Raw genomic sequence first — 26452 nt, 5'->3', positions numbered from 1 at the left:
TCCCCAAAATATGCAGTATTTCAGTCTGTTTTTATGGGAGTTGGGTGAGGAGCCATTTCAGCATATGTATGACTTATTAAAAGACAAATTTTAAATAGACCTGTATCCTAAACTGCATTATGATATTGTACACAAACACTGGATTTCAATGGGAGATTCAACTTCCTTTATAGGAACAGAACAGACTCCTGAAACTCTTACCACAAAAGCGGTCCATAGACATGCAAATAGTCCCATTGTCTTCAATGGGATTGATCAAATGATTAAGGATTTACAGGGTTAGGTTCCAAGTTTGTAAATTGTTCTAGATGAAACGACAATGCCTGAGCTATCAGATCAGAAGGAGTGTCATTTGAATAAAGGTGGGCAGATGCTTGATAAGCCTTAGCTCTGTTGCTAAGATAAGGAACATATTTTCAGCAAAGTTCTTGGCAGATTCCTGAGGCAGCTGGTTAAAGTTTGTCAGTGTCCGGCATTATAATCTTCACGTATAGTTCTCTCACCCACAAAGCTGGAAAATGAGGCATTTGTTTTCTTTGTTTTGCTGCTCCAGCTCCAGTTAGCAAAATGCATATTAGACTAGTTTGGCTACAAAGAAGAATTCTATGTATACCGGGGACAACACCTGATTCCTGTCAGGCTGCAGAACTGGGCTGACATCAGAATCCAAACATCCTCTGGTCAGTGCAAGCAGAGGCATTCCTCTAATGATTTGGACTTGATGTGATGCACTATGAATGCCATGGATAATTCAGACCAATGGGGAGAAACAGAATCAAAAACACCGTTTAAACACCTTCCGGTTCGGCCCGCTCCCCACCCCAGGGCTCCTGACCAATTTAACAGCCTTTGTTTAAGTTTGTTAGCATATGCATTGTGCTGTTAAAGCCATATAATGAATGAATGCCCTCCCTAGCTGTGTTCTGCTCCTTTAAGGAGCAGATCAGGGAGGTGGAGGGGGCTAGCCCCTAGTCTTTCCGGTAACCCATACCCCCTAAAAATCTCTTGCCGGTACTGCATACTGGAGAGTACCCACCATGAAAAGATACTCCAGTACCAGGAGAAACACAGACTGAGATGTTATGGTTGAAATAAAGGAAATTTGAGAAGATACTTTTCTCCAATGTTTCTCTAAGCCATTCTAGACACAGACAGAACTTTGATAGCAACATACAACTCTAGAACAAAGGGTAGGTAACCACAAAGCAGATTAACATACTACAGCACACAGGACCCACTTATCAAACATGTAATCTGCAGAAATTTGAAGAGATGTGTAAAGATATCCAGGTGGTTTCCTTATTGTACATAACTCTAGCGGGGCAGCATTCCTTCTCAGCCCAGAGAAGGAAGGTGGGCCTTGCAGTAAAGCACTGGACTGGGACTCAGAAGAACTAGGTTCTAGTCTCAATTCTGTCAGGCTTCCTGCTTCTTCTGTCTCTGGTCCACACCCTAGTCAGCTGCATCTCTCCTCCTTCTGGCTACCTGGACTCCAGGATTACCTAGAGCACAGCAGAGATACTTCCTGCTCTCAGTTCTTGCGCCCAGCGCGACAGCACTCCATGACTGCCAGGAGGAGCAACTGCAGAGAAAGTCCTGACCAGCCCCTGCAGCCCATGAATGGAACATGCTCAGTGCAGACACAATCTTCAGAGAATTTAGCTGCCACTGTTGGAGACTGGATATTGGACTAGACAAACCTAGACTTGGACAAGGCTGACCCAATACAACAATACCCATATTCTTTTGTTAACTGCTTTGCTGAACCAGGGCCATACTCAGTAAAGATCATATTTTTTTTCAGGTTATAGTGCCTACAGAAACTTATTCCACCAGTATTTACAACACTATCTTGGAATTATTCAGAATCATTGCATACACCAGGGGCGGGCAAACTTTTTGGCCTGAGGGCTACATTGGGTTTCTGAAATTGTATGGCGGGCCGGTTAGGGGAGGCTGTGCCTCCCCAAACAGACAGACATGGCCTGGCCCCTGCCCCCTATCTAACCCCCCCCCCCCCCCTTCCCGCCCCCCGACCCCCTCCCCCCGCCTCCCCCCCCCCCCCCCCTCCCCCCCCCCCCCCTTCCTGACTGCCCCCCCGGGATACCTGCCCCCATTCAACCCCCCTGTTCCCCTCTGACCGCCCCAACCCCTATCCACACCCCCGCCCCCGATCACCACCCCGAACTCCCCTGCCCTCTATCCAACCCCTGCTGCTCCCTGCACCCTTACCGCGCTTCCTAGAGCACTGGTGGCTGGTGGCGCTATAGCCGCACCGTCCAGAGCACCAGGACAGGCAGCTGCGCCGCCCAGCTGGAGCCAGCCACACCACCGCCCAGCACAGAGCACTGGGTCAGGCCGTGGCTCTGCAGCTGCACTGCCCGGCAAGAGCTTGCAGCCCCGCCGCCGAGAGCTGAGGCTGCAGGGGAGGGGGAACAGTAGGGGAGGGCTCCGGGCCAGGAGCTCAGGGGCCAGGCAGGAGGGTCCTGCAGGCCAGATGTGGCCTGCGGGCTGTAGTTTGCCCACGCTTTCACATTTGAAGTAGTATTCAAAATACACTAGCAAATGAAGAATTTGTCAATAAAACCTATCTTTATATTTTCACAATAAGGGGTACCAAAAAAATAGGAAAGGCATTCATGATATAACTCATAATGCAGAATTCTGAGTGAGATTAATATTTTAAAAAAAATTTACCACTGATTTGGTGAAGTCAAAATCTCCAACAATTCCTTGTTTTCGATTCACAGCAAACACATTATTTGTATGCAGAGATCCATGAACTATATTCGCTTTGTGCAGCGTATGCAGACCACGTGCCACTCCTTCCATCACTTTCAGTATTTCCTGATGAAAATAAACAATTTTAAAAACTGAAGGAGCCAAGAGAACCATTGCAAGTATTGTGAATGGGAAACTACACTACACTTAGTAAGATTCTAAAGGATTGCAGAGCCAGTCAAAAAAGCCAATCACACCTGGATTAATCATTTTGAAAACCCAAATGTAAATATCCGTTCGGATATGTGGATTCATAACTGGCTCTATCCTGACACGCAATGCAAGAGAAAAAGCCATTCACAAAACTTATGACCATTTATTTAAAAAGAAGGCTATGCAGCAAATGGCTTGTTTACAGTTGAAAGTCATTTGGGGGAAGGACAGGTAGGAAAGAAAATGACAGGATGAAAACTCAGACAAGAGTAATCATGATCATAGTATTTTAAAATTTGTTTGCCAATATTCTGTAAAGGATAGCAGCAACAACAACAAAAGCTGGAATGTTCAAAGGAGCGTGAGTAAGGTCCCCACCTCCAGGGTCGTTTGAAAATCCCAGCCCCAGTGACTGGACACTAAATTGAGGTATTCATAAAAACAAAAACTGTCATATTCCTTTGCAGAGTTTTATCATGCATCAACCGTGAATGCAAGTTATATTGCCACATCACTGGCCAGCAAAGAAAAAGGTGAAATAAGAGAAGAGAGGATCAAGTTGGTTTAAATATTTGTTAAAAAACCTTGCAGAAATTTTGAATAAATTACCCTATTACTTACTTCTGAAGTTAAAGGTGAACTAGCCTGCAGTGCTCCTACACTTGCTCCTGGGTAATATGGGACCATCAGATATACCAAAGGATCAGACTTAAAAAACAAAACAAAAAACAAGGACAATAGACTGATAAAGAAGGGGATTCAAGTTAAAATATCTATTTACTGTGAAGTTAACTTTATTACACATTTAACACATATTAAGTCCTCATTAAACCAAATCAATTTCATTTGATTGTTTACGTAAGCTCTGCATGGAAGTTTTTCTATCCAAAGCTTTGGTTAAAAAAACAAAAAGCTTTAACAACAAATTGCTATTTTTCATCTAGAAGATTCATAATCAAAAAAGGATGTCAATCTAGAACTTACCTTGCACAAAAAAAGGAACATCAACTGTAATAATCCAGATTTCTCCTTAAATTCACTCCAAGCTCTGTGATATCTGGCTGCTCTTTCTATCGCTTTTGCCTCTGTGCTCACATCTACCGAATAGCCCTGAAAACAAAGAATTTTCAGCTGATTCCTAAATTAACGTTGTTAATGTGGAATTATTATATTTTATTTTTACGAACAATTACATGACAAATTCTATTGAGTGACCTCCTATTATATTGAATTATATGCTCAACCTGGGATCTGAGAGATCAGTCCCAAATTTTCTTTGTGAACGTTTAAATTGTTGGACTAGCAATGCAGGTCCAGTGTTCCCACTGACCGAACAGTATCATAGACAAGTTAACAAGCAGTGTTTACACCAGTGGTGGGCAACCTGCGGCCCACCAGGGTAAGCCACTGGCGGGCCATGAGACAGTTTGTTTATATTGACTGTCCACAGGCACGGCCGCCCGCAGCTCCCAGTGGCCGCTGTTAGCCATTCCCAGACAATGGGAGCTGTGGGAAGCAGTGGCCCGCAAGTCCTTGAGGCCCGCACTGCTTCCCTCAGCTCCCATTGGCCGGGAACAGCAAACCACAGCAACTGGGAGCTGTGGGAAGTTGTGCCTGCGGACGGTCAATGTAAACAAACGGTCTCGCAGCCTGCCAGCAGATTACCCTGACAGGCCACACGTTGCCCACAACTGGTTTACACTGCTCCACCATTAACTTCATACTTCTTGATCTCCCGAACACTGGTGTGTAGAAGGGGAAGCGTGGCAGTGGAAAGCAAAGGAGACACCCGGAAATCAGTAGGGAAGGTGTCAGTATGAGTACAATGGAGACTGAATGCACCAGGAACAGGGAGTGATAGCCAGTAAGAGTAGGGCCCACTGACGCCCAGGAATGGCAGTCAGCAAAAGGAAGGGACATGCTTGCAGCTGCCCCCAGAGAAGTGAAAGAGGAGAAGAGAGATGGAGACAAACAGCAAAAAAATAACATTGCTTTGATAGTGATCCAAGAGCCTAGCTGAATTATTAGCATTTACTAGGGTACTATTGAAAGTAGTAAAGAAGCAGTTACTGAGTTCAAGCAGATCAATATACTCAGTAAGTTACCAAGAGAGCTCCACATACAGCTACAAACTGAAAGTCAGTGACAGAAAATTACCTTTAAAAGAACCTTCTGTTCTTGAACTTCCAAACACACTAATGGGTGCTTCATGCTCAATTCCTTAAGGGGTTCAGCATCAAGAAGATCCCGTTCTAAGCTGACTGTCAGAAGTCCACCAGAGTTCTGGAGCGCACACATGCAAACACAACCAAAATGCCACTAACTAGCTTAATAATCCAGACACTGCATATTGCTGAATGCTTAATATTTATCAACCACCACTGATAATGCAGGGCACTTACCATAATGTAAGGAAGGTCAAACTTAGGCTTAAATTAAGTAGTCTTTTTTAAAATAAAGAGAAAGTTTCCATTTGGTGATTCCCTTCTCTCCCCCCCGTGTTAAACACGTTAACTTGACCTTCATTCCTTCAATACACATCATTTGGATTTAATCTCTCAGTGTCATATACATGAGCCACTGACTGCCCATCTACTTCATAGACATTAAAAACCTGAGCTCCTGACATGCATAATACATGGGTTTTGTTTTCTCTTCCCTTCACCCTGCCCCAGACACAGCCAGTCTTAGCATTTCATGCTGGTCCAGCATTTAGGTGTTACTGTTGGTGAATTAAACCATAACATGACCAGTCAAGCTGCATGAGTAATTCTACTGAAGTCTGGATACCATATTTGAATTTATTTTCTAGTTATTGGCATGAGTGGGTGACATTGTAAGTGTGTGTGAGAGAGAGAAGTCTCTTTGGGATGTTAATAATGAAATCTCTCACTTGTTTAAAGTTTCATTTGGCCCGTGACAATATTTTCAGTTTTAAACTTGTAATCGGACTACTGCCCTTAAAGACTTCATCACTTACTAGAATCTTTGGCATCACCTGCTTTATGGCATATTTAATTAAGCTACTTCCCCTACTCTCAAATACATACTCCCAGTTCCCTGCCCTTAGAAACACAGCAGGGGCTTCTTACCATATACTTCAGAATTCCTGCTTCCGGGTGAAGGAGTGGCAGCTCAGGGAACCATTTCTGCACCAGGCAACTAAGCCTCTCCTGAATTAGGGTTACATTCATCAATGCCGACCGCCTCCGCATGCAATACGTACAAGTATATACCAGAAAATACATTAACTGAAGTTTGGGCTGTATGCCCACAAAACATCCATTTCTGAAAATATAAAGGGCGGAACCTACCCTCTTCCAGTTACATCACTCTGAATGCAACTGGCTTTCACTTTTTCACGGCAACAGTACTACAACAGCCCAATTGGATGTATTTTTAAAAACAGGGTTTGTGTGGTAATTTTAGGGACTTCTGGATATCCCCATCCCTTAGAAAAAAATGATCCACTCCCTTCCTCATCAAAGTAGCCAGGGGCAGGCAGCTAGAGAGAGACCAGCTGCTGAAGAAAAGTTCCTACTTACTCTCCTCTCCTTCCCCAACCTGAAAGTAGTTCAAAGGACAAAGAGAGGGGAACCCCAGTACCACCACCAGAGGTAGTCCAATCTCAGCAGGAGCAAGCAGGGGAAATCAGAAGCAAGGTGGCCAAACCTTAGAGTTGGTGAAACAGGCCACAGCTCTTGCCATCTCCAGCCACCCCACAAACCCGTAACATTTAGGCGTTACTGTTACTCATGCCCAGCACTGCATTACCAGAGATCCTGTTCCTGCCCTCCTCCGTCCTACTTCTAAGGAGGAGTGGCCATGGATTCTGGATTCCTCCCTCCACGCAGAGTATTTAGGAAGTGGGAGATCACTGGTGTCAGTCTTGCCTTCAACTTGGAGGAAGGACCTCCCTCTTCACTGCCCTGATCCTATCCCCCGTATAACACAGATAAAGGCTTTCTTCAGCCACTGTGCTGCCTAATCATCTTCCTACTGCTCTGGTGAAGGGACTGGGACTCACACTTCCAGATTTTCCTCTACCATTCATTTTGAAAAAAGGTGTATCAGGTGGAAAAGAGGAAAACTGATGATTATCTCCCTCCACCTCGGAGAGTATTATTTCATTTCAGAGGCTTTACTGAATATGAGCGTGTCTTTAGTCTTCCTTTCAGTACTGTAACATTCATCCTTTAGATTTTATTGAGAATGAATGTATATAATAATGAAACTGAAATGTAGAAGTGGTTCATATAACTCCATAGTTTAAGTTGCTTACATAAATTGATACTTACATATTCTTCTTGTTCATTGTATATTTCCTGAATGAGACTGTTTCTCAGTCCAGTGATTTCTTCTTTTATTTTTGTTATTTCATATTCACTGTAATCATCAGACTGCATGCAGAAACAATAAAATTGCCATCGTATATGCCTCAAGAAATCATACTATATGATGTAACCTAGTAAATAAGACCTAAAAAGCAGCTTCCATATTACATTATAATTTGAGAATGCAGTTTATTCTCGAAAATATTCTAGGATGAAGGTAAGTTACTAACATCATTAGACCTTTTTTTTTGCTTTTCTAAATTATCTATTTGCTGTAATTTTCTTCATTCTCCTTTTTGGAAATCCTCTATAAAATAAAATCTAATGGTTAGAAAGGGCATTCAGTTCACCCAGGTGTGTGGCCTAAATTATTGTCACAATAAAATTAGGGGTTTGAATGACTGGACAAGATACTACACCAGATTTAGATCTTATCTGAAGGTTCCTGGCCATTGGCTTCATTTTAGAAATAAAACTTTACAGAACCTGGACAGGAAGAGAAATGAAAAATCAGATTGGAGGGTATGTTCACTTCAGAGATCTGTCTCTCTCTCTCTCTCTCTCTCTCTCTCTGAGGAGGAACTTTTTTTTTTTCATATGATTCCTATAATTTTTTAAAAACCATTCTCTATCAGATACATTACTGGAACTTTTGGGTCCAATTTTCAGACCCAGAGCCGGCACACTGGCCTAGAAAGACATGTGAGGGACACAAACACATTGAAACTTTTCTGTACATGGAAAACCACACATACGGCTGCAAATACACAAATCAACATTTGAGTATCTACACGGCTAAATGTGCACTTATCAAGCTAGGTGGTACTTGCTCAGTAGAAATGCAAACACTTGCCTACCTGGCAACTGGAGATTAGGCCCTGTGAAATGTACTGGAATAGGAAATGTTTTAAATAGAGCTGGGGAAAGAAATGCAAATTCCATTTCACAGAGGAGTTTGAGATTTCAAAATCTCTTTGCGTTCCAATTTGGAACGAACCTGAACATTTCAAAATACTTTGTGAAAGAAAATTCGTTACATATTCATTTTGACATTTTAAAATGTTATATTATAATGCAGAATATAAAACAAAAAATAGAAACAAAAAGTCATTTCTAAACGGACAAATAAATATTAGGGCTGCCAAGCAATTAAAAAAAATAATTACACGATTATAAAAATTGTGATTAATCGCACTGTTAAATAATAATAGAATACCATTTATTTAAATATTTTGGGTGTTTTATACATTTTCAAATATATTAATTTCAATTACAACACAAAATACAAAGTATACAGTGCTCACTTTATATTTATTTTTTATTAAAAATATTTGCATTATAAAAAACTAAAAATAGTATTTTTCAATTCACCTGATACCAGTACTGTACTGCAATCTCTTTATCATGAAAGCTGAACTTACAAATGTAGAATTATGTACAAAAAATAACTGCATTCAAAAATAAAACAATATAAAACTTTAGAACCTACAAGTCCACTCAGTCCTACTTCAGACAATAGCTCAGACAAACAAGTTTGGTTACAATTTGCAGGAGATAATGCTGCCCATGTCTTGTTTACAATGTCACCTGAAAGTGAGAACAGGAGTTCGCATGGCACTGTTGTAGCCAGCATCGCAAGATATTTACATGCCAGATGTGCTAAAGATTCATATGTCCCTTCATGCTTCAATCACCATTCCAAAAGACATGCTGATGACGGGTTCTGCTCGATAACAATCCAAAGCAGAGCAGACCAACTCATGTTCATTTTCATCATCTGAGTCAGATGCCACCAGCAGAAGGCTGATTTTCATTTTTAGTGGTTCGGGTTCTGTAGTTTCTGCATCGGAGTGTTGCTCTTTTAAGACATCTGAAAGCATTCTCCACACCTCGTCCCTCTCAGATTTTGGAAGGCACTTCAGATTCTTAAACCTTGGGTCGAGTGCTGTATCTATCCTTAGAAACCTCACATTAGTACCTTCTTTGCATTTTATCAAATCTGCTGTGAAAGTGTTCTTAAAACAAACATGTGCTGGGTCATCATCCGAGACTGCTATAACGTGAAATATATGGCCGAATGTGGGTAAAACAGAACAGGACACATACAATTCTCCCCCAAGGAGTTCAGTCACAAATTTAATGAACGCTTTTTTTTTTTTTTTTTTTTTATTAAAAGAGCATCGTCAGCATGGAAGCATGACCTCTGGAATGGTGGCCGAAGCACAAAGGGACATATGAATGTTCAGCATATCTGGCAAGTAAATACCTTGCAATGCCAGCTACAAAAGTGCCCTGCCAAACACCTGTTCTCACTTTCAGGTGTCACTGTAAATAAGAAGAAGTCATCAGTATCTACCGTAAATGTAAACAAACTTGTTTGTCTTAGCAATTGGCTGAACAAGACGTAGGACTGAGTGGACTTGTAAGCTCTAAAGTTTTACATTGTTTTGTTTTTGAGTGCAGTTTTGTAACAACTAAAAACTACAATTGTAAGTTACACTTTCATGATAAAGAGATTGCACTACAGTACTTGTATAGCGTGAATTGAAAAATACTTATTTTATCATTTTTACAGTGCAAATATTTGTAATAAAAAATAATTATATTAAGTGAGCACTGTACATTTGTATTCTGTGTTTTAATAGAAATCAATATATTTGAAAATGTAGAAAAACATCCAAAAATATTTAATAAATTTCAATTGGTATTCTATTGTTTAACAGTGTGATCAATCATGATTAATTTTTTTAATCACAGTTAATTTTTTTAAGTTAACTGCAATTAATCAACAGCCCTAATCAAAATGTTTAGTTCGGAAAGTGCAGAAACAGAATGTTTTGACACTGTAGAAAAAAGGAGAAAAATTCCATCAAACAAAATTTCAGTGAAATCTACACAATCAAGAAACCTTTTGGTTTTGACTAAACTGCATTTTCTGACCAACTAATTTTAAATCAGTTTGGTTTCCTCTCTCATTCTCCCAAAACTTGCTAGTACTTCTACACATTTAGAAGATCTGACCTGTCCTTGATATCCTGACAGTGAAAACATTCGTCCATACCCTAACCATCTCTCATCTCAACTGTTACCTCTACCTCTTCCTCTCTGATCTCCATCCCATACACATCACCATCCAGTCCACCCAAAACGCAACAGCTAAAAGTATCTTCCTAGCCCAAATAAACTACATCACCCTTTGAATTTTTCCATTAGCCTCTACAGTAAGGCAAATGGAAAATTTGTTACCAGATTATTTCCTTTCTTGTACTGATCTCATATTCAAAAATATATGAGCCGCACCTCTCTTCCTGCAAATAACCAAGGCTAGAGAGTAAGACTTATCCTTGAGGTGCCAGTGCTTGGCTAAACCACTTCTGCCATCTCTCCAGATGATGTGTGTGAGATAACATCTTTTATTGGACCAATGTCTGTGGTGAAAGAGACAAGTTTTTGAGCTACATAGAGCACTTCCTCTGAGACCGGAGGAAGAGTTTTTTGTAGCTCGAAAGTCTGTCTTTCTCACCAACAGACATTGGTCCAATACAAGATATTACCTCACCCACCTTGTCTCTCTCATATCCTGGGATGAACAACACTGCATACTCTCCCCAGATGACTATTTCCCAGCGTTGAGTGGAAACACTAAATTCTTATGAACAGATTAAATATAAGCTTAATGGTAAAGACTTGGTCCATTATATTACTGACATGCATAGAAGAGGCCATCACAAAGGATATTTGAAGGCCTTATCTTGAGTGGGACAAATCTGGGAGGAGAGGGCAGTAAGAGAAAGGTAATACGTTAACAACTGTCCATTCTGGATCTTACCCTCCCCTCCAAGACACGTGGGATGTAGCACGTTGTAAGGAAAAATTAGAAGGAAAGAGAAATGAGATTAGCCAAAGCATCTGTCCCCGGTGCTCTTGTACCTCCTTCCCCACTGACGACTCTCACTCTTGTGCTTGGATTGGATATAAATAGGTAAACAGTGGGAAGGTACCCCAACTACTCGAGTATCAGCTGGAAAACTTCTTGGTTCAGTGACCATTTGAGTGGTTCATCTGTTGACTCCAGAGGTTGTCTGGTAGTGTGTTCATTAGAGAGATTCACATAAAAGTGATGCTGGAGACATTCTGCTCAGAGAAGTCTGTGTGTTACTTCAGTATTTAGACTTGACCTCCTTGTGCTCCCTTGCTATTTTATGTATGTCATAGTCATGGAGTTGTCTAACTGAGATAGCGTATGGTCCTCCTTCAGACTGTCCTGGAAGTCTCAAAGAATCAGTACCTCACTGATCTCTAGGAATTAGTTTCTCAGGAGCCTTTCTGACCTTGATGACTTTCCCTGTGCCCTGGGGTGCGTCAAGTACCCTGCAACATCAATATCCATGGTCACAATTTTGGATTCTGGATTGTGCAGGAAGGATGCTACCATCACATGGATTTGCTGTTTCCACCAACTTAGGGACCTGATCACTACATGGTATCCTCACATTCCTTTCCATCTCCTGTTGGAAACTGTTACAGGCCCTTAAGATCTATCCTTTAACCTTTCTAGCGCAGCTTTACCCATGGAATAACCCCTACCGCAAAGAGACTGGAAATCCTAGGAACTGGTACTGATGAATACACATGGTATTCCTCGACACCCAGGAGATCAGTGCCTGAATCTTGTCAACCCTTTCCTGTGCTGTGAGCATGCTGGCTCTGCATCAAGCTTGGCAGATGATTCTCTGAAAGGGAATCAGAGAGCTCTTCAAGTTTGACACAGACAAATGTGCCTACAGCATACAGGTCTGGTTAAGTTGCTTCTTGCAAGATTGTACAAGGTGAGTATTTAGTTTAAGAAAAGATGCATCTGAGTCCCTAGACTCCTCGGACAGGACACTATCTCTATCAGTAGCTTTGTGAACATTGTGTGTGTGTGGAGGATAGACTGCATGGTAACACTTTGTACTGACAGTGACTATTTTTATAAGCATCCTGAAGGAACTGCGGGTATCAGGCCCGTCCCCAACTATGCAGATAAGCTCCTGCCAGGTCTATTATCAGCTCTTCTAGGGAGAATGCAGCAAAAGGGAAGTGAAAGTCTGCATCCTCTATTCAGTCTTCTCTTCCAAACCCCTCAGCCTCTTAAAGTCTAACTCCGCCTGGACTCCATCACTTTTCTCTTTCTGTGAAGAAAAGATATTAGAGTCCTTGACTTTTTTGCTCTGAGGAACAGCCTCTGTCGCAAATAATTCTAGAAGGTGTGAAATTTCCTTACGGGTGCTTGTCACTATCTATTGAGGCTGGAAAGAGGGGAAAAGAAAGGATGTGCAGGAGCCTGAAGCTCCAGAATGCAACGCAGACACTTTTTCTCTTATACTGTCCAGCATGGGACAACTTGAACCCCTGGGTGCTGGAGACCAGAGAGGGGCAATGCCCCCCACACTTTTTAAACAAGGGGCCAAGCTCCCAGCTTTTGAGAATCAGAACTAGGCAGAGACATACAACAAGAGGAGGCCCCCACCCCACCCCCAGTGGCCTCTGGCGAGAACTGGGTGGTGTAACAGAGGAGCCCCTTCCCTGCTGGCATAACGGAGGGGCAGCCAGACCATATCTGAGTGAGTGATATTGCAACCTGGAACACAGGGTCACAAGAGCACTCAAATTTGGTTGTAGTTTTCTGTGCTATTGCTTGAACCAGGAGTCTAAGTAGTAGGATGATCCTGCCTGACGGCCTGCATACTAGATGGGGGTGGGCGCTCAGATGCAAACATACTGACTTTTTGGACTGGTAGGAGTTGGCACCTGGCCACTTAGTTTGTTCCCATAACTCTTGCTGCCAGCCTCACAGAACTGATGGCTCCATCCCCCATGAACACATCATCAGGGATATTTTATCTACTACTGATATGGTTCTGAGGGGGAGGGGGTCAAAGCTCTTTAAAGGCATCCCATCAGGATACTGAGGCTGCACAAAGCACGTGATGACCAGTGAGACTCAAAGAGCTATGCTAACATTTCTAATTCTCTTCTAAGGGCGGCTTCCATCTTCCTGCCTGAAGGTATTGAAGGTGTCTCCCCTTGGCAGAAATTAACATGTCCTTTACAGGGACACCACAGCTGAAGAAGGATGAAGAGAGAATCTTGGAATTCTAGAACCTGAAAAGCTATCAGACTCTGCCTCTTCTCTTTGTTGGCCATTTTCCAGCCCTTCCTTGTGATTTTCTTGAAGGAGAAATAAGGAGATAGCAAATTGTTAGTTTTGAATTGAAGAAATATTCTCTTTTCATGCCCTCTCTCTCTGGCTAGATGTCAGTGGTGCCCAACCTTCATGCCAAGTTTCAAGCACATCTGTTCCTCAGTGTTGTCATGATCCAAAACTAACAGTTCCCCTACTTCAGCGTCCCCCAAGGAGCTGGAGACCTGCTGTGCTTTTTTCCCTGTGTTATTTTAAGCCTTTTTTGGATTTCTAATGTATTTTGCAGAATCCCCAGAGGATCAGTCTCTCCTAGTCTAGTTCTCGTTGAAGTCTTAGCCTGGGCAAAGACAATTTGATTTGAGCCCTGTTGTGCCTCATCATGTAATCCAGAACTGGGGAGGAAGTGGCGGGGACTGCCCCTAAGAGATCCCAAATCCTCCTCTTGGGAAGAACAACTGTCTGAAAGGATGATGGATCCCTTGACTAATGGACTCAATTAACCCATTAAAAACCTGAGATACACAACCAGATTTTTTTCTCCTTTTGAGGGAGACTGGACTGGGGGTAACTTAGTGCCTTACCCTTGAAGAACTCTTAATCAGTGACAACACTGATATCTCCCAGACTCCCAAGAGCTGAGTAGGACCAAGCAATGGAGGTATTTCTGGGGAAGTTTTGGCTGGTGTTGTGAGATGCAGAAGCCTCAACAAGTTGAACATAAGGAGCCTTTCCCCCCTGACTCAGACAGGGCTCTGGGCTGGGAGCAATCACCTCAGAACTCCTCTTCTGTGGCTCCACAGAATATCTGCTTGCAGACACAGGAGCAGGTTGCCCTTCAGCTCAATTCCTTTGGCCAGCTCTGCCATGCTGGAAGAAGGGAGAATTAACAGAAGAAAGGTGCATGGCAGGTGATGCTACTCAGAGAAATAAGGCCCTGACATCTTGATTCAATAAAGAAGAGAAGACAGTGATTGCAAAATCATCTTTAAATCCTGGGCTGTGATAGATCAGGTGGGAGTGTGAATCGCTGCTCTGGCTGCACAGTCCAAAGGCAGAGAATCTGGTGAGACGGTGGAAGGAATGTAGACAAAACCTTAGAGTCTTGTGGACAAGTCTGATCTGCCCCAGGTATCTGCAGGACTGGAGTTCTAAAAAACTTTTGTCCTCCTTTTCAAGGTCCTACATAACTCTTCCCTTCCAATTGCCAAACCTTCTGTCTCTTATAGTGTAACTGCTCCACCTTTCTCCGCCAATGACGCTAGTCTTCACAGTAGCCCATTCACCTGTTTCTCCCATAAGCATAAGCATTGCTAGGGGGTGGTGTTTATGTCATTCCCTATGTATGGAATCATCTTCCTTCTCTGGTCCATTAGCCTCTCATATTTTAAATCTCTCTTCAAAGCTCATCCACTTTACAGTGCTCACGATCACTGAAGTGTGTGTGGTTTTAAAAACAAAAACATCAAAATGTGCATATGCATAAACTGAATATATGCACGATGGCATTACTGTAACCTTCACCCGACCTACCCAATTACTTTTTGATGCGTCACTCTTACCTGTGCTACATCTAAAACTCAAGATTGTAAACCCCTGGAGATAAGGATGGGGTCTTCTGTAAATACACTCCTGGGAGTAGTAAGACACAAATATCTAGAGTTCTTGTTCTTTTAGATAAGAACATAAGAAGGGCCATACTGGGTCAGACCAATGATCCATGTTGCCCACTATCCTGTCTTCCAACAGTGGCCAATTCCAAGTGCTTCAGAGGGAACGAACACAACAAGACAATTATTGAGTGATCCATCCCATCATCCACTCCCAGCTTCTGGCAGTCAGAAGCTTAGGGACACCTAGAGCATGGGGTTGCATCACTGGCCATCTTGATTGATGGAACAATCCTCCATGAACTTATCTAATTCTTTTTTGAACCCAGTTATACTTTGCCCTTCACACTATCCCCTGGCAACAAGTTCCATGGGTTGACGGAGCGTTGTGTGAAGTAGTAATTCCTTTTGTTTGTTTTAAACTTGCTGCCTATTAATTTCATAGAGTGATCCCTGGTTCTTGTGTTACTTGGAAGGGTAAATAACACTTTCTTATTCACTTTCTCCACACCGTTCATGATTTTATAAACCTCTATCACATGTCCCCTTAGTTGTCTCTATTCCAACATGAATAGTCTTTTTAATCTCTCCTCATTAGGAAGCTGTTCCATAGCCCATCTTTTTTGTTGCCATTCTCTGTCCCTTTTCCAATTCTAATATATCTTTTTTTGAGATGGGACGACCAGAACTACATGTAGTATTCAATGTGTGGGCATACCATGGATTTATATAGTGGCATAGTGATATTTTCGGTCTTATTATCTATCCATTTCCTAATGGTTCTTAACATTGTTAGCTTTTTTGACTGCCGCTGCACATTGAGCGGATGTTTTCAGAGAACTATACACAATGATTTTAAGATCTCTTTCTTGAGTGGTAACAGCTAATTTAGACCCCATCATTTTGCATGTATAGTTGGGATTATGTTTTCCAATGTGCATTACTTTGCATTTATCAGCATTGAATTACATTTGCCATTTTGTTGCCAAGTCAGCCAGTTTTGTGACATCTCTTTGTAATTGTTTGCAGTAAAAGTAAAATAAGTGGTTAGAGTCAAAAGACATCCTTTAAAAATTGGAAGATAGGAGACAAAGGGTAGGAATAAATGGTCAGTTTTCAGAATGGAGAAAGGTAAACGGTGGTGTCACCCAGGGATCTGTACTGGTGCTGTTCAACATATTCATAAATGATCTGGAAACAGTGAGGTGGCAAAATTTGCAGACAATACATAATTACTCAAGATACTTAAGTCCAAAGCAGACAGCGAAGTATATATGAGGGTTCTGACATAAGGACCCTGATTTCTGAAAATCTTCCTGGTCAAGATAATTGCTACCAAGAAGGTGACCTTCCAGGAATGATATGACAGAGGGCATGATGCCAGTGGCTCCAAGGGAGGGCCAGTGAGTCTTGACAGGACCAGGTTTAGGTCCCACGGGGGAATGGGTTTGCAAATTTGAGGGTAAAGTCTCTCTAATCCCTTGAGGAAGTGAATGGACATTTTCTGTGAGAACACCAATCTACCATTCAGCAGAGGATAGAAGGCTGAAATTGCCCCTAGATGCACCTTGATCAATGAAATGGCTAGGCCTTGTTGTTTCAGATGGAGCAGATATTCCAGCACGGACTGGAGAGGTAACCGAGTTGGTGAGAGGCCTCATTGGGATGCCCACACTGAGAAATGCTTCCACTTGGTGAGGTAAGATTCAGTTGGAGCAAACGGCCATGATCTTGCGAGATCAAGGCAGGAGGGAGAGGCAACAGGGTTGATACTGACAGATCAAGTAGCGTGCCACAAGTGTTGGTACAGCCATGCAGGGACTATAAGAACAATCTTTGTTTTGTCTTGCTTGACTTTCAGAAGGACCTTATGTACCAGAGGAATGAGGGGGAATGTGTAGAACAGGAGTTTTGTCCACACGAGTAGGAAGACATCTGTGAACGAGTCTGGGCTGTAACCACACAGCGTGTAAAACTGCTGACATTTCCTGTTCTGCTTGGTTGCAAACAGATCTAAAACAGGAAACCCCCACCTCTGGAAGATGGATCTAGCTAGATCGGGGTGAAGGGACCACTCATGGTCAGAAGAGAAAGACCTGCTGAGGTGATCTGCCAAAGTGTTCCGGACTTCCTGAAAGTGAGAAGCTTCGACGTGGATAGAGTGCTTTGCGCAGAAGTCCCACAGGCAAATGGCCTCTTGACACAGGGTGGATGAGTACACTACTCCCTGCTTGTTGGTGTAAAACATAGCTGCGGTGTTGTCCACAAGCACTCTCACAATTTTGCCCAAGGTCTGGCGTAAAAACACCTAGCACGCTAGGCGGACCACTCTGAGCTCCCTGACATTTATATGCAAGGAGCGCTCCTCCTGGGAGCGCAGGCCCTGAGGTGCTTGAGATGAGTCCCCCCCAACCTAGATAGGACACATCCACAATTAGGGATACTGATGGCTGGGAAGTGAAAAGGGAATGCCTGCGCCCACTGATCGGGGATCCCTCCACAAGTGGAGGGAGGTGAGGACCGGGGCAGGAATTGTAAGCACTGAGACCAAGTGCTGATGGCTCGGTGAGTACACCAAGGCCAGCCAAGCCTGAAGGTGTCTAAGGCCTAGTCTTGCATGCTGTACCACATAAGTGCACACAGCCATGTGACCTAAACGTTTGAGGCAGAAATGGGCTGTTGTGATGGGCTGGGTCTTGACCTCCGATATCAGAGGTGACATTGTCTGGGAGTGAGCCACTGGGAGGAAGGCTCTGAACTGGGTAGAATTGAGCAATGCATCAATAAACTCTATACTCTGGGCGGGGATGAGAGTTGACTTTTGCTCGTTTACCAATAAGCCCAGGGCTCTGAAGATAGCTCGGACCAGAGTGATGCTGGCTCTCACGTGAGCCTCGAACCAGCCCTTGATCAGCCAGTTATTGAGGTAAGGGTAGACTAACACCTCTCCTTCTGAGGAAGGCTGCCACCACTGCTATGCATTTTGTGAAAACCCAAGGGGCTGCCAACAGGCCAAAGGGGAGGACAATGAATTGGTAGTGGGTCTGGTGTATGATGAATCTGAGGAACCCTGTGTGGTCCCAGAAAATGGAGATGTGGAAATAAGCTTCTTTCAAGTCAAAGGTAGCATACCAGTCCCCTGGATCCAGGAAGAAAATAATGGAGGCCAGGGAGACCATGCGGAACCTCAGTTTCTTGAGACAAATCTTGATGCGACACAGGTCTAGGATGGGTAGAAGAACCTCTTTGGCCTGCGGGATTAGGAAATAGTGGAATAAAACCCTTTCCCTCTCAAGTTCTGAGGCATCTTCTTTACCACCTTTACCCAAAGGAGGGCTTGCACTTCCTGGACTAGAAGTTGCTCATAAGAAGGGTCCCTGAAGAGGAATGGGGATGGAAGAGAGGGGTGGAAGAAAACTGAAGAGTGTAACCTTCCTCCATCGTACACAGCACCCAACAGTCTGACGTGATGAGGGACCATGCTCGGCTGAAGTAGAAGAGTTGGTAAGAAAACAAAGGGGGGGCAGGATCCGGTATGGAAACTGATATAACACCCTCAGGTGCCCCTTCAGAAGTTGTGCTTGGAGCCTCCTGGATATCTGTGAGAGCCCAGTAATGAGGCTGAAGGTGGCCCTGGAGTCTTTCAGGCCATGGAGTTTTGCATACATCTGTTCGAAGAAGAGGGAAGTTCCCTCAAATGGAAGGTCCTGAACGGACTGCAGAACCTCTGCCGGCAGTCCCACGGATAGGAGCCAAGAGCATCTTCTCATCCCCATCACGGATGCCATTGTTCTGGCAGCCATGTCAGATGCATCTAGGGCAGCCTGGACATAGGCCCTGGCTACGGTCTTCCCTTCCTCCAGCAAAGCGAAGAATTCTTGTCTGGACTCCTTAAGCAGCAAGTCCTTGAATTCTGACATGGAGTCCCAGACGTTATAGTCATACTTCCCTAGCAAGGCCTGCTGGTTGGAGATGCAGAGCTGTAACCCACCAGTAGAATAAATCTTTCTATCAAACAGGTAGACTTCTTTGAGTCGTTTGGCTTGGGGGGTCACTGCTTGCAGCTTTTGACTGTCTCTTTCGTTGGTCACTGCAACCACAAGGGACCCAGGAGGGGGACGGGAATATAGGTATTGATACCCTTTGGTGGGAACATAGTACTTTTTCTCTGCTCTTTTTGAAGTGGGAGGCAGAAAGGAGACCTGACCAGACCCGTAACAGCCTCGTTGAGGGGTAGGGTCACCTTTGACAGGGCCACTGCAGCCAAGATATTAATCAGGCAAAGTTAGGACTCTTTAAGCACTGCAACTTCCATCCCTAGGTTAAAAGCTACCCTTTTCAATAGCTCCTGGTGAGCTCTGAAGTCGTCTTGAGGGACCGAGCCTCTTGGCCCCACCACAGTTTTGTCTGGTAAGGAGGAGGCCTGTATTGGGAGGAGGCCTTCCTCCTCTTCTTCTGCACTGACCACATCATGAAGCCCAGGCTTGGTACCAGAATCCGGGTCAGGTGCCGGAGGGTGCAACAGAGATGCCCTTTTCTCTCACACCACTGAATGCAAACTGCTGGAAGACAATCCCAGTACTGGGGAAAAAACCCACAAATTCCAAAAGGGCCACTGGACCTGCATAGGCTTCTGCCCACTGGGCCAGGGACTTGGGATGGCACCCACACGGGGATCCAATGGGACCTATGCCAGATACTGGTAATAGCTCCTTGGTTGGGTGCACAGCCATCGGACTCGTCAGCTTGGGGGGGGAGGGAGACACAATAGGGGGCAGTACCCCTCGCTTCCGCCACCTGCTGCCGAGGGTTTGGGGAATGGTGACAGAGTGGGAAAGTCTTCACTGACATCAACAGAGATGGTTTCCCTCTGGTCGGTACCAGAGGACCCAGTGCCAGATAGGTGCTCAGGGGAACATGCTCCCTTCTGCTTGGTGATCTCGCCGGTGATCTTGGAAGTTGCCCCACGGGGGTCGGCAGTACCGGGAGAGCCATCAGGTCCCTGGCTGCTGCAAACACCTCTAGGGTGGGCAGCACCGCGATCTCACTGGCACCATAATGTCCCCCCGGTGTCAATGGATTGTCCTACACCAGACTCAGCTGCACCTGCAAGCAGTGCGGAGTTCAGAGTGCTGCTTGCAGAGTGGGGGTAGAGGAGTGACCCAATGCAGGTTGTACTTCGCTGCCCTTCCTGTGTTTGTCCTTACTCACCTTCAGGGAATGCCCCCTCTCAGAACACTGCTTTTTGTGCTTCTTTCCTCAGCACCAGTGAAGGGGAACAGTGCCGAGAAACCCATGCTGCCGGACGAGCACTCCACACCAATGTCGAGATATTCAGTGCCAAGTCTCACCGGCCTGGCTATGATGCCAGTCTAAATGTGGCTTCCATCAGAATGGACCTTAGACTAGCCTCCCTGTCCTTTTTCATATGAGGCTTGAACTTGCAGCATATCTGGCAACACTCTCGCGTGAGCCTCCTCCAGACAGTTCAGAAAGCTGGAGTGTAGGTCAGTCACCACAGGAGGCACAGAGTTTGAAGCCCAGAGTCCGGGGCATGCCCAGCCCTGGGGGCAGAGGATGCCCCTCTAAACAAATGTGAGGTTGAACTATATACTATTACTAAAAGAAATAAACTGAAGGTAACTAAACTTGCGAAGAAAGGAGAGAATAATGGAACCTCTAGAAGAAAGCCTTGCTGAGGCAAGAGGAGTTGTTACAGTGACCGTCATGGATGGTAAGGAGGAACTGAGAGGGTGCGGAACCAGCCAGTCCCCATATACCGGCGCATGAGCACGCAGCACCAGAGGGCACTAGAGCCAGCCCAATGGATACCACTGTGAGAAAAAACTTCCGGAGACTGTGCATGCAGTGCAAGCACATCTAACATGGAATGGACATGAGCAAGCACTCAAAGAAGAACTGGAAGCATTTCAGAGAATACTACCATGCTGGTGCTGGACTTCAATCTCTTACCTACCAGCCTAAATTTGGCCTCCAGGCCCTCCCTATCTTTCCCTATGTCACTAGTACCTACATATACCACCAGCTCTTCCCCAGCACGACACAAATATCCTAGATGTCTTGAGAGATCTGCAACCTTCAAACCCAGCAAGACAGTCACCATGTGGTTCTACCTGTCATCACAAACCCAGCTATCTATATTTCCAATGAATCAATGATCAAATCCCGTTACTATTACCTGTCTCTTCCTAACAATTGGGATTCCCTCCCCTGAAGAGAGATCCTCAGTGCAAGAGGATACCATGACACCGTCTGAAAGGAGGGTGCTAATTGAGATCATTTCCGCCTGCTCCAGTTTGATGTTCTCCTTCCCAAGACTTTCATCCTCAACAGCACAGAGGTTGTCAGACCAGGGGTGAGTTTGCTCTACTGTGTCCTGGAAAGTGTCCTCTGTCTCCCTTACTCCTCCAGTTCAGCCATTCTGGTCTCAAGAGCCCACAGTCAATCTAACAGCAGGAGTTTGCTGTACCTTAGGAGGTACGCTAAGTGCTGCATTAGGGGGGCTGTGTTGGTGGGCCTTGAGTGTGCCTGACTGGTATATAAGGGCAGTCAGCAGCGAACCAGCTGAGCGGCGAACAGCAGAGGCTAACAGCAGGAGTTTGCCTGGGAGTTCGCGTGGGGAGAGCGCACTGAGGCTGTCATCTGCAGGTTTCTCCGAGTAGTTCCTGCAAGCTCCTAAGAGGACGGTGATATGGAAGGTGAGCGATCAGCTGTTGTAACCTGCACAGGTTGTGCCATGTTTGTCTTTCTTCCGCAGGACAGAAGTGACTTTGTCTGTACAAAGTGCAAGCTGGTCTCCATATTGGAGGAGAAGGTTCGAGGGCTGGAGAAACAAGTATCGACTCTGCGTTGCATAAGGGAAAATGAAGATTTCCTGGACAGACGTCAGGAGATGCTTCTACGGCCACAATGTTGTGAAGATTCAGAGCAGGCGCAGCAGGGACAGAAGGATTGTGAGGAGGTTTGGCAGCATGTGACCTCCAGAAGAAGAAAGAGGAGCGTCCATGCACCAGCAATGGAAATACAGGTGAGCAATCGTTTCCATGTTCTCTCTACAGGTGCTAATGCGGAGAGTGGACTAGATGGCCCATCTGAGGGAAGGGAGCAGAAGGAGACTCCACCGATTGGAAGGCAAAAGATGCACTGTCCTAGGGATGGGGGTTCCACGACCACCACTCCCAAGAGGAGGAGGAGGGTGGTGGTGGTCGGGGACTCCCTCCTCAGGGGGACTGAGTCATCTATCTGCCGCCCTGACCGGGAAAACCGAGAGGTCTGCTGCTTGCCAGGAGCTAGGATACACGATGTGACGGAGAGACTGCCGAGACTCATCAAGCCCTCGGATCGCTACCCCTTCCTGCTTCTCCACGTGGGCACCAATGATACTGCCAAGAATGACCTTGAGCGGATCACTGCAGACTACGTGGCTCTGGGAAGAAGGATAAAGGAGTTTGAGGCGCAAGTGGTGTTCTCGTCCATCCTCCCTGTGCAAGGAAAAGGCCGGGGTAGAGACCGTCGAATCGTGGAAGTCAACGAATGGCTACGCAGGTGGTGTCGGAGAGAAGGCTTTGGATTCTTCGACCATGGGATGGTGTTCCAAGAAGAAGGAGTGCTAGGCAGAGACGGGCTCCACCTAACGAAGAGAGGGAAGAGCATCTTCGCCAGCAGGCTGGCTAACCTAGTGAGGAGGGCTTTAAACTAGGTTCACCGGGGGAAGGAGACCAAAGCCCTGAGGTAAGTGGGGAAATGGGATCCTGGGAGGAAGCACAAGCAGGAGAGCGCAAGAGGGGAGGACTCCTGTCTCATGCTGAGAAAGAGGGACTATCATTGAGTTATCTTAAGTGCCTATACACAAATGCAAGAAGCCTGGGAAACAAGCAGGGAGAACTGGAAGTCCTGGCACAGTCAGGGAACTATGATGTGATTGGAATAACAGAGACTTGGTGGGATAACTCACATGACTGGAGTACTGTCATGGATGGATATAAACTGTTCAGGAAGGACAGGCAGGGCAGAAAAGGTGGGGGAGTTGCGTTGTATGTAAGAGAGGAGTATGACTGCTCAGAGCTCCGGTATGATACTGCAGAAAAACCTGAGAGTCTCTGGATAAAGTTGAGAAGTGGGAGCAACAAGGGTGATGTCGTGGTTGGAGTCTGCTATAGACCACCAGACCAGGGGGATGAGGTGGACGAGGCTTTCTTCTGGCAACTAGCAGAAGTTGCTAGATCGCAGGCCCTGGTTCTCATGGGAGACTTTAATCACCCTGATATCTGCTGGGAGAGCAATACAGCGGTGCACAGGCAATCCAGGAAATTTTTGGAAAGCGTAGGGGACAATTTCCTGGTGCAAGTGCTGGAGGAACCAACTAGGGGCAAAGCTTTTCTTGACCTGCTGCTCACAAACAGGGAAGAACTAGTAGGGGAAGCAAAAGTGGATGGGAACCTGGGAGGCAGTGACCATGAGATGGTCGAGTTCAGGATCCTGACACAAGGAAGAAAGGAGAGCAGCAGAATATGGACCCTGGACTTCAGAAAAGCAGACTTTGACTCCCTCAGGGAACAGATGGGCAGGATCCCCTGGGAGAATAACATGAAGGGCAAAGGGGTCCAGGAGAGCTGGCTGTATTTTAAAGAATCCTTATTGAGGTTGCAGGAACAAACCATCCCAATGTGTAGAAAGAATAGTAAATATGGCAGGCGACCAGCTTGGCTAAACAGTGAAATCCTTGCTGATCTTAAACGCAAAAAAGAGGCTTATAAGAAGTGGAAGATTGGACAAATGACCAGGGAGGAGTATAAAAATATTGCTCAGGCGTGCAGGAGTGAAATCAGGAAGGCCAAATCACACTTGGAGTTGCAGTTAGCAAGAGATGTTAAGAGTAACAAGAAGGGTTTCTTCAGGTATGTTAGCAACAAGAAGAAAATCAAGGAAAGTGTGGGCCCCTTACTGAATGAGGGAGGCAACCTAGTGACCGAGGATGTGGAAAAAGCTAATGTACTCAATGATTTTTTTGCCTCTGTCTTCACGCACAAGGTCAGCTCCCAGATTGCTGCACTGGGCAGTACAGCATGGGGAGAAGGTGACCAGCCCTCTGTGGAGAAAGAAGTGGAACGGGACTATTTAGAAAAACTGGACGTGCACAAGTCCATGGGGCCGGATGCGCTGCATCCGAGGGTGCTAAAGGAGTTGGCGGGTGAGATTGCAGAGCCATTAGCCATTATTTTTGAAAACTCATGGCGATCGGGGGAGGTCCCAGATGACTGGAAAAAGGCTAATGTAGTGCCCATCTTTAAAAAAGGGAAGAAGGAGGATCCGGGGAACTACAGGCCAGTCAGCCTCACCTCAGTCCCTGGAAAAATTATGGAGCAGGTCCTCAAGGAATCAATTATGAAACATTTAGAGGAAAGGAAAGTGATCAGGAACAGTCAGCATGGATTCACGAAGGGGAAGTCGTGCCTGACTAACCTAATTGCCTTCTATGATGAGATAACTGGCTCTGTGGATGAGGGGAAAGCAGTGGATGTGTTATTTCTTGACTTTAGCAAAGCTTTTGATACTGTCTCCCACAGTATTCTTGCCACCAAGTTAAAGAAGTATGGGCTGGATGAATGGACTGTAAGGTGGATAGAAAGCTGGCTAGATCGTCGGGCTCAACGGGTAGTGATCAATGGCTCCATGTCTAGTTGGCAGCCGGTTTCAAGTGGAGTGCCCCAAGGGTCGGTCCTGGGGCCGGTTTTGTTTAATATCTTTATTAATGATCTGGAGGATGGTGTGGACTGCACTCTCAGCAAGTTTGCAGATGACACTAAACTAGGAGGCGTGGTAGATACACTAGAGGGTAGGGATCGGATACAGAGGGACCTAGACAAATTAGAGGATTGGGCAGAAAAAAACCTGATGAGGTTCAACAAGGACAAGTGCAGAGTCCTGCACTTAGGACGGAAGAATCCCATGCACTGCTACAGACTAGGGACCGAATGGCTAGGTAGCAGTTCTGCTGAAAAGGACCTAGGGGTCACAGTGGACGAGAAGCTGGATATGAGTCAACAGTGTGCTCTTGTTGCCAAGAAGGCTAACGGCATTTTGGGCTGTATAAGTAGGGGCATTGCCAGCAGATCGAGGAACGTGATCGTTCCCCTTTATTCGACATTGGTGAGGCCTCATCTGGAATACTGTGTCCAGTTTTGGGCCCCACACTACAAGAAGGATGTGGAAAAATTGGAAAGAGTCCAGCGGAGGGCAACAAAAATGATTAGGGGTCTGGAGCACATGACTTATGAGGAGAGGCTGAGAGAACTGGGATTGTTTAGTCTCCAGAAGAGAAGAATGAGGGGGGATTTGATAGCAGCCTTCAACTACCTGAAGGGGGGTTCCAAAGAGGATGGAGCTCGGCTGTTCTCAGTGGTGGCAGATGACAGAACAAGGAGCAATGGTCTCAAGTTGCGGTGGGGGAGGTCCAGGTTGGATATCAGGAAAAACTATTTCACTAGGAGGGTGGTGAAACACTGGAATGCGTTACCTAGGGAGGTGGTGGAGTCTCCTTCCTTGGAGGTTTTTAAGGCCCGGCTTGACAAAGCCCTGGCTGGGATGATTTAGCTGGGAATTGGTCCTGCTTTGAGCAGGGGGTTGGACTAGATGACCTCTTGAGGTCCCTTCCAACTCTGATATTCTATGATTCTATGATTCTATGAGGGCCATAAGCTCCTTACACCGAGTGCACACATATGCCACTTGCCCACAAGGCAGGTAATCATACAAGCTACATTCAGTGCAATAAACTGGATGGTCCCCAGAATGGACTTCTGCCTGCATTATTTTTACTCCTGCAGATTTTTTTGTTGAAGGTTATTTTCTTTGTTTGGGAGGGGGATTTTGGAGGGTGGGTTATTGGCCTAAGTTTAGAGAATGTTAATTAAGTGTATCTGGCTCTCATGCTCCCTCTCTAAATTCCCTCACAAAACTCCACTGTTTGTACAGCAAAGATGTAAACTTATCTGCTCTTACTCCCTGCTAGAGCTGGGGGAATACTTACATTTTTTAGGACTTATTCAGTTGAAAAAGAACTAAAAGCTGTGGCAAACAATGACCCTTATGCACCATCAGTGAATAGGTGTACACACTGTCAGTGAGGTGGCTAGGAGTTCAAAACTAGAAATATGACAATATAAGTGCGTTTAACTTCTTTGGCTTTTTTGGTTTCTCACATTTAAATAGGGGAGAAACAAAATATTCACATAAAAAGCTGAAGTGATCGATGAACACCAAAGTATAACCCACAGGGAGGTGAACAAAAATGGAGCCTGAGAGACCAAGTAAGGTGAAAGGGATCACACAATGAACACTGGAAAGTAAGAGATATTCTTGCTTAGTAT

The 26452-nt window shown here is 45.1% G+C and overlaps 1 protein-coding gene across 3 annotated transcripts in view; it reads right to left on the bottom strand.

The window, feature by feature from the left end:
• STK31 (serine/threonine kinase 31) overlaps positions 1-26452 on the bottom strand; it is a 103946-nt gene that overhangs the window by 26424 nt on the left and 51070 nt on the right. For all 3 annotated transcript variants that reach the window (XM_034760640.1, XM_034760641.1, XM_034760639.1), the window contains exons 16-21: positions 7233-7334; positions 6027-6107; positions 5092-5217; positions 3919-4044; positions 3556-3642; positions 2698-2847 (exon numbers count right to left, since the gene is read on the bottom strand). In XM_034760640.1, the coding sequence (XP_034616531.1) occupies positions 2698-2847; positions 3556-3642; positions 3919-4044; positions 5092-5217; positions 6027-6107; positions 7233-7334 (672 nt within the window). The remainder of the gene's footprint in view (positions 1-2697; positions 2848-3555; positions 3643-3918; positions 4045-5091; positions 5218-6026; positions 6108-7232; positions 7335-26452) is intronic.

Source organism: Trachemys scripta, chromosome 2 (assembly GCF_013100865.1).
Source record: "Trachemys scripta elegans isolate TJP31775 chromosome 2, CAS_Tse_1.0, whole genome shotgun sequence".
In the NCBI taxonomy this organism is placed as follows: Eukaryota; Metazoa; Chordata; order Testudines; family Emydidae; genus Trachemys; species Trachemys scripta.
Note: the sequence above shows the minus strand (reverse complement) of the source record. Positions and strands in the feature narration are given on the sequence as shown.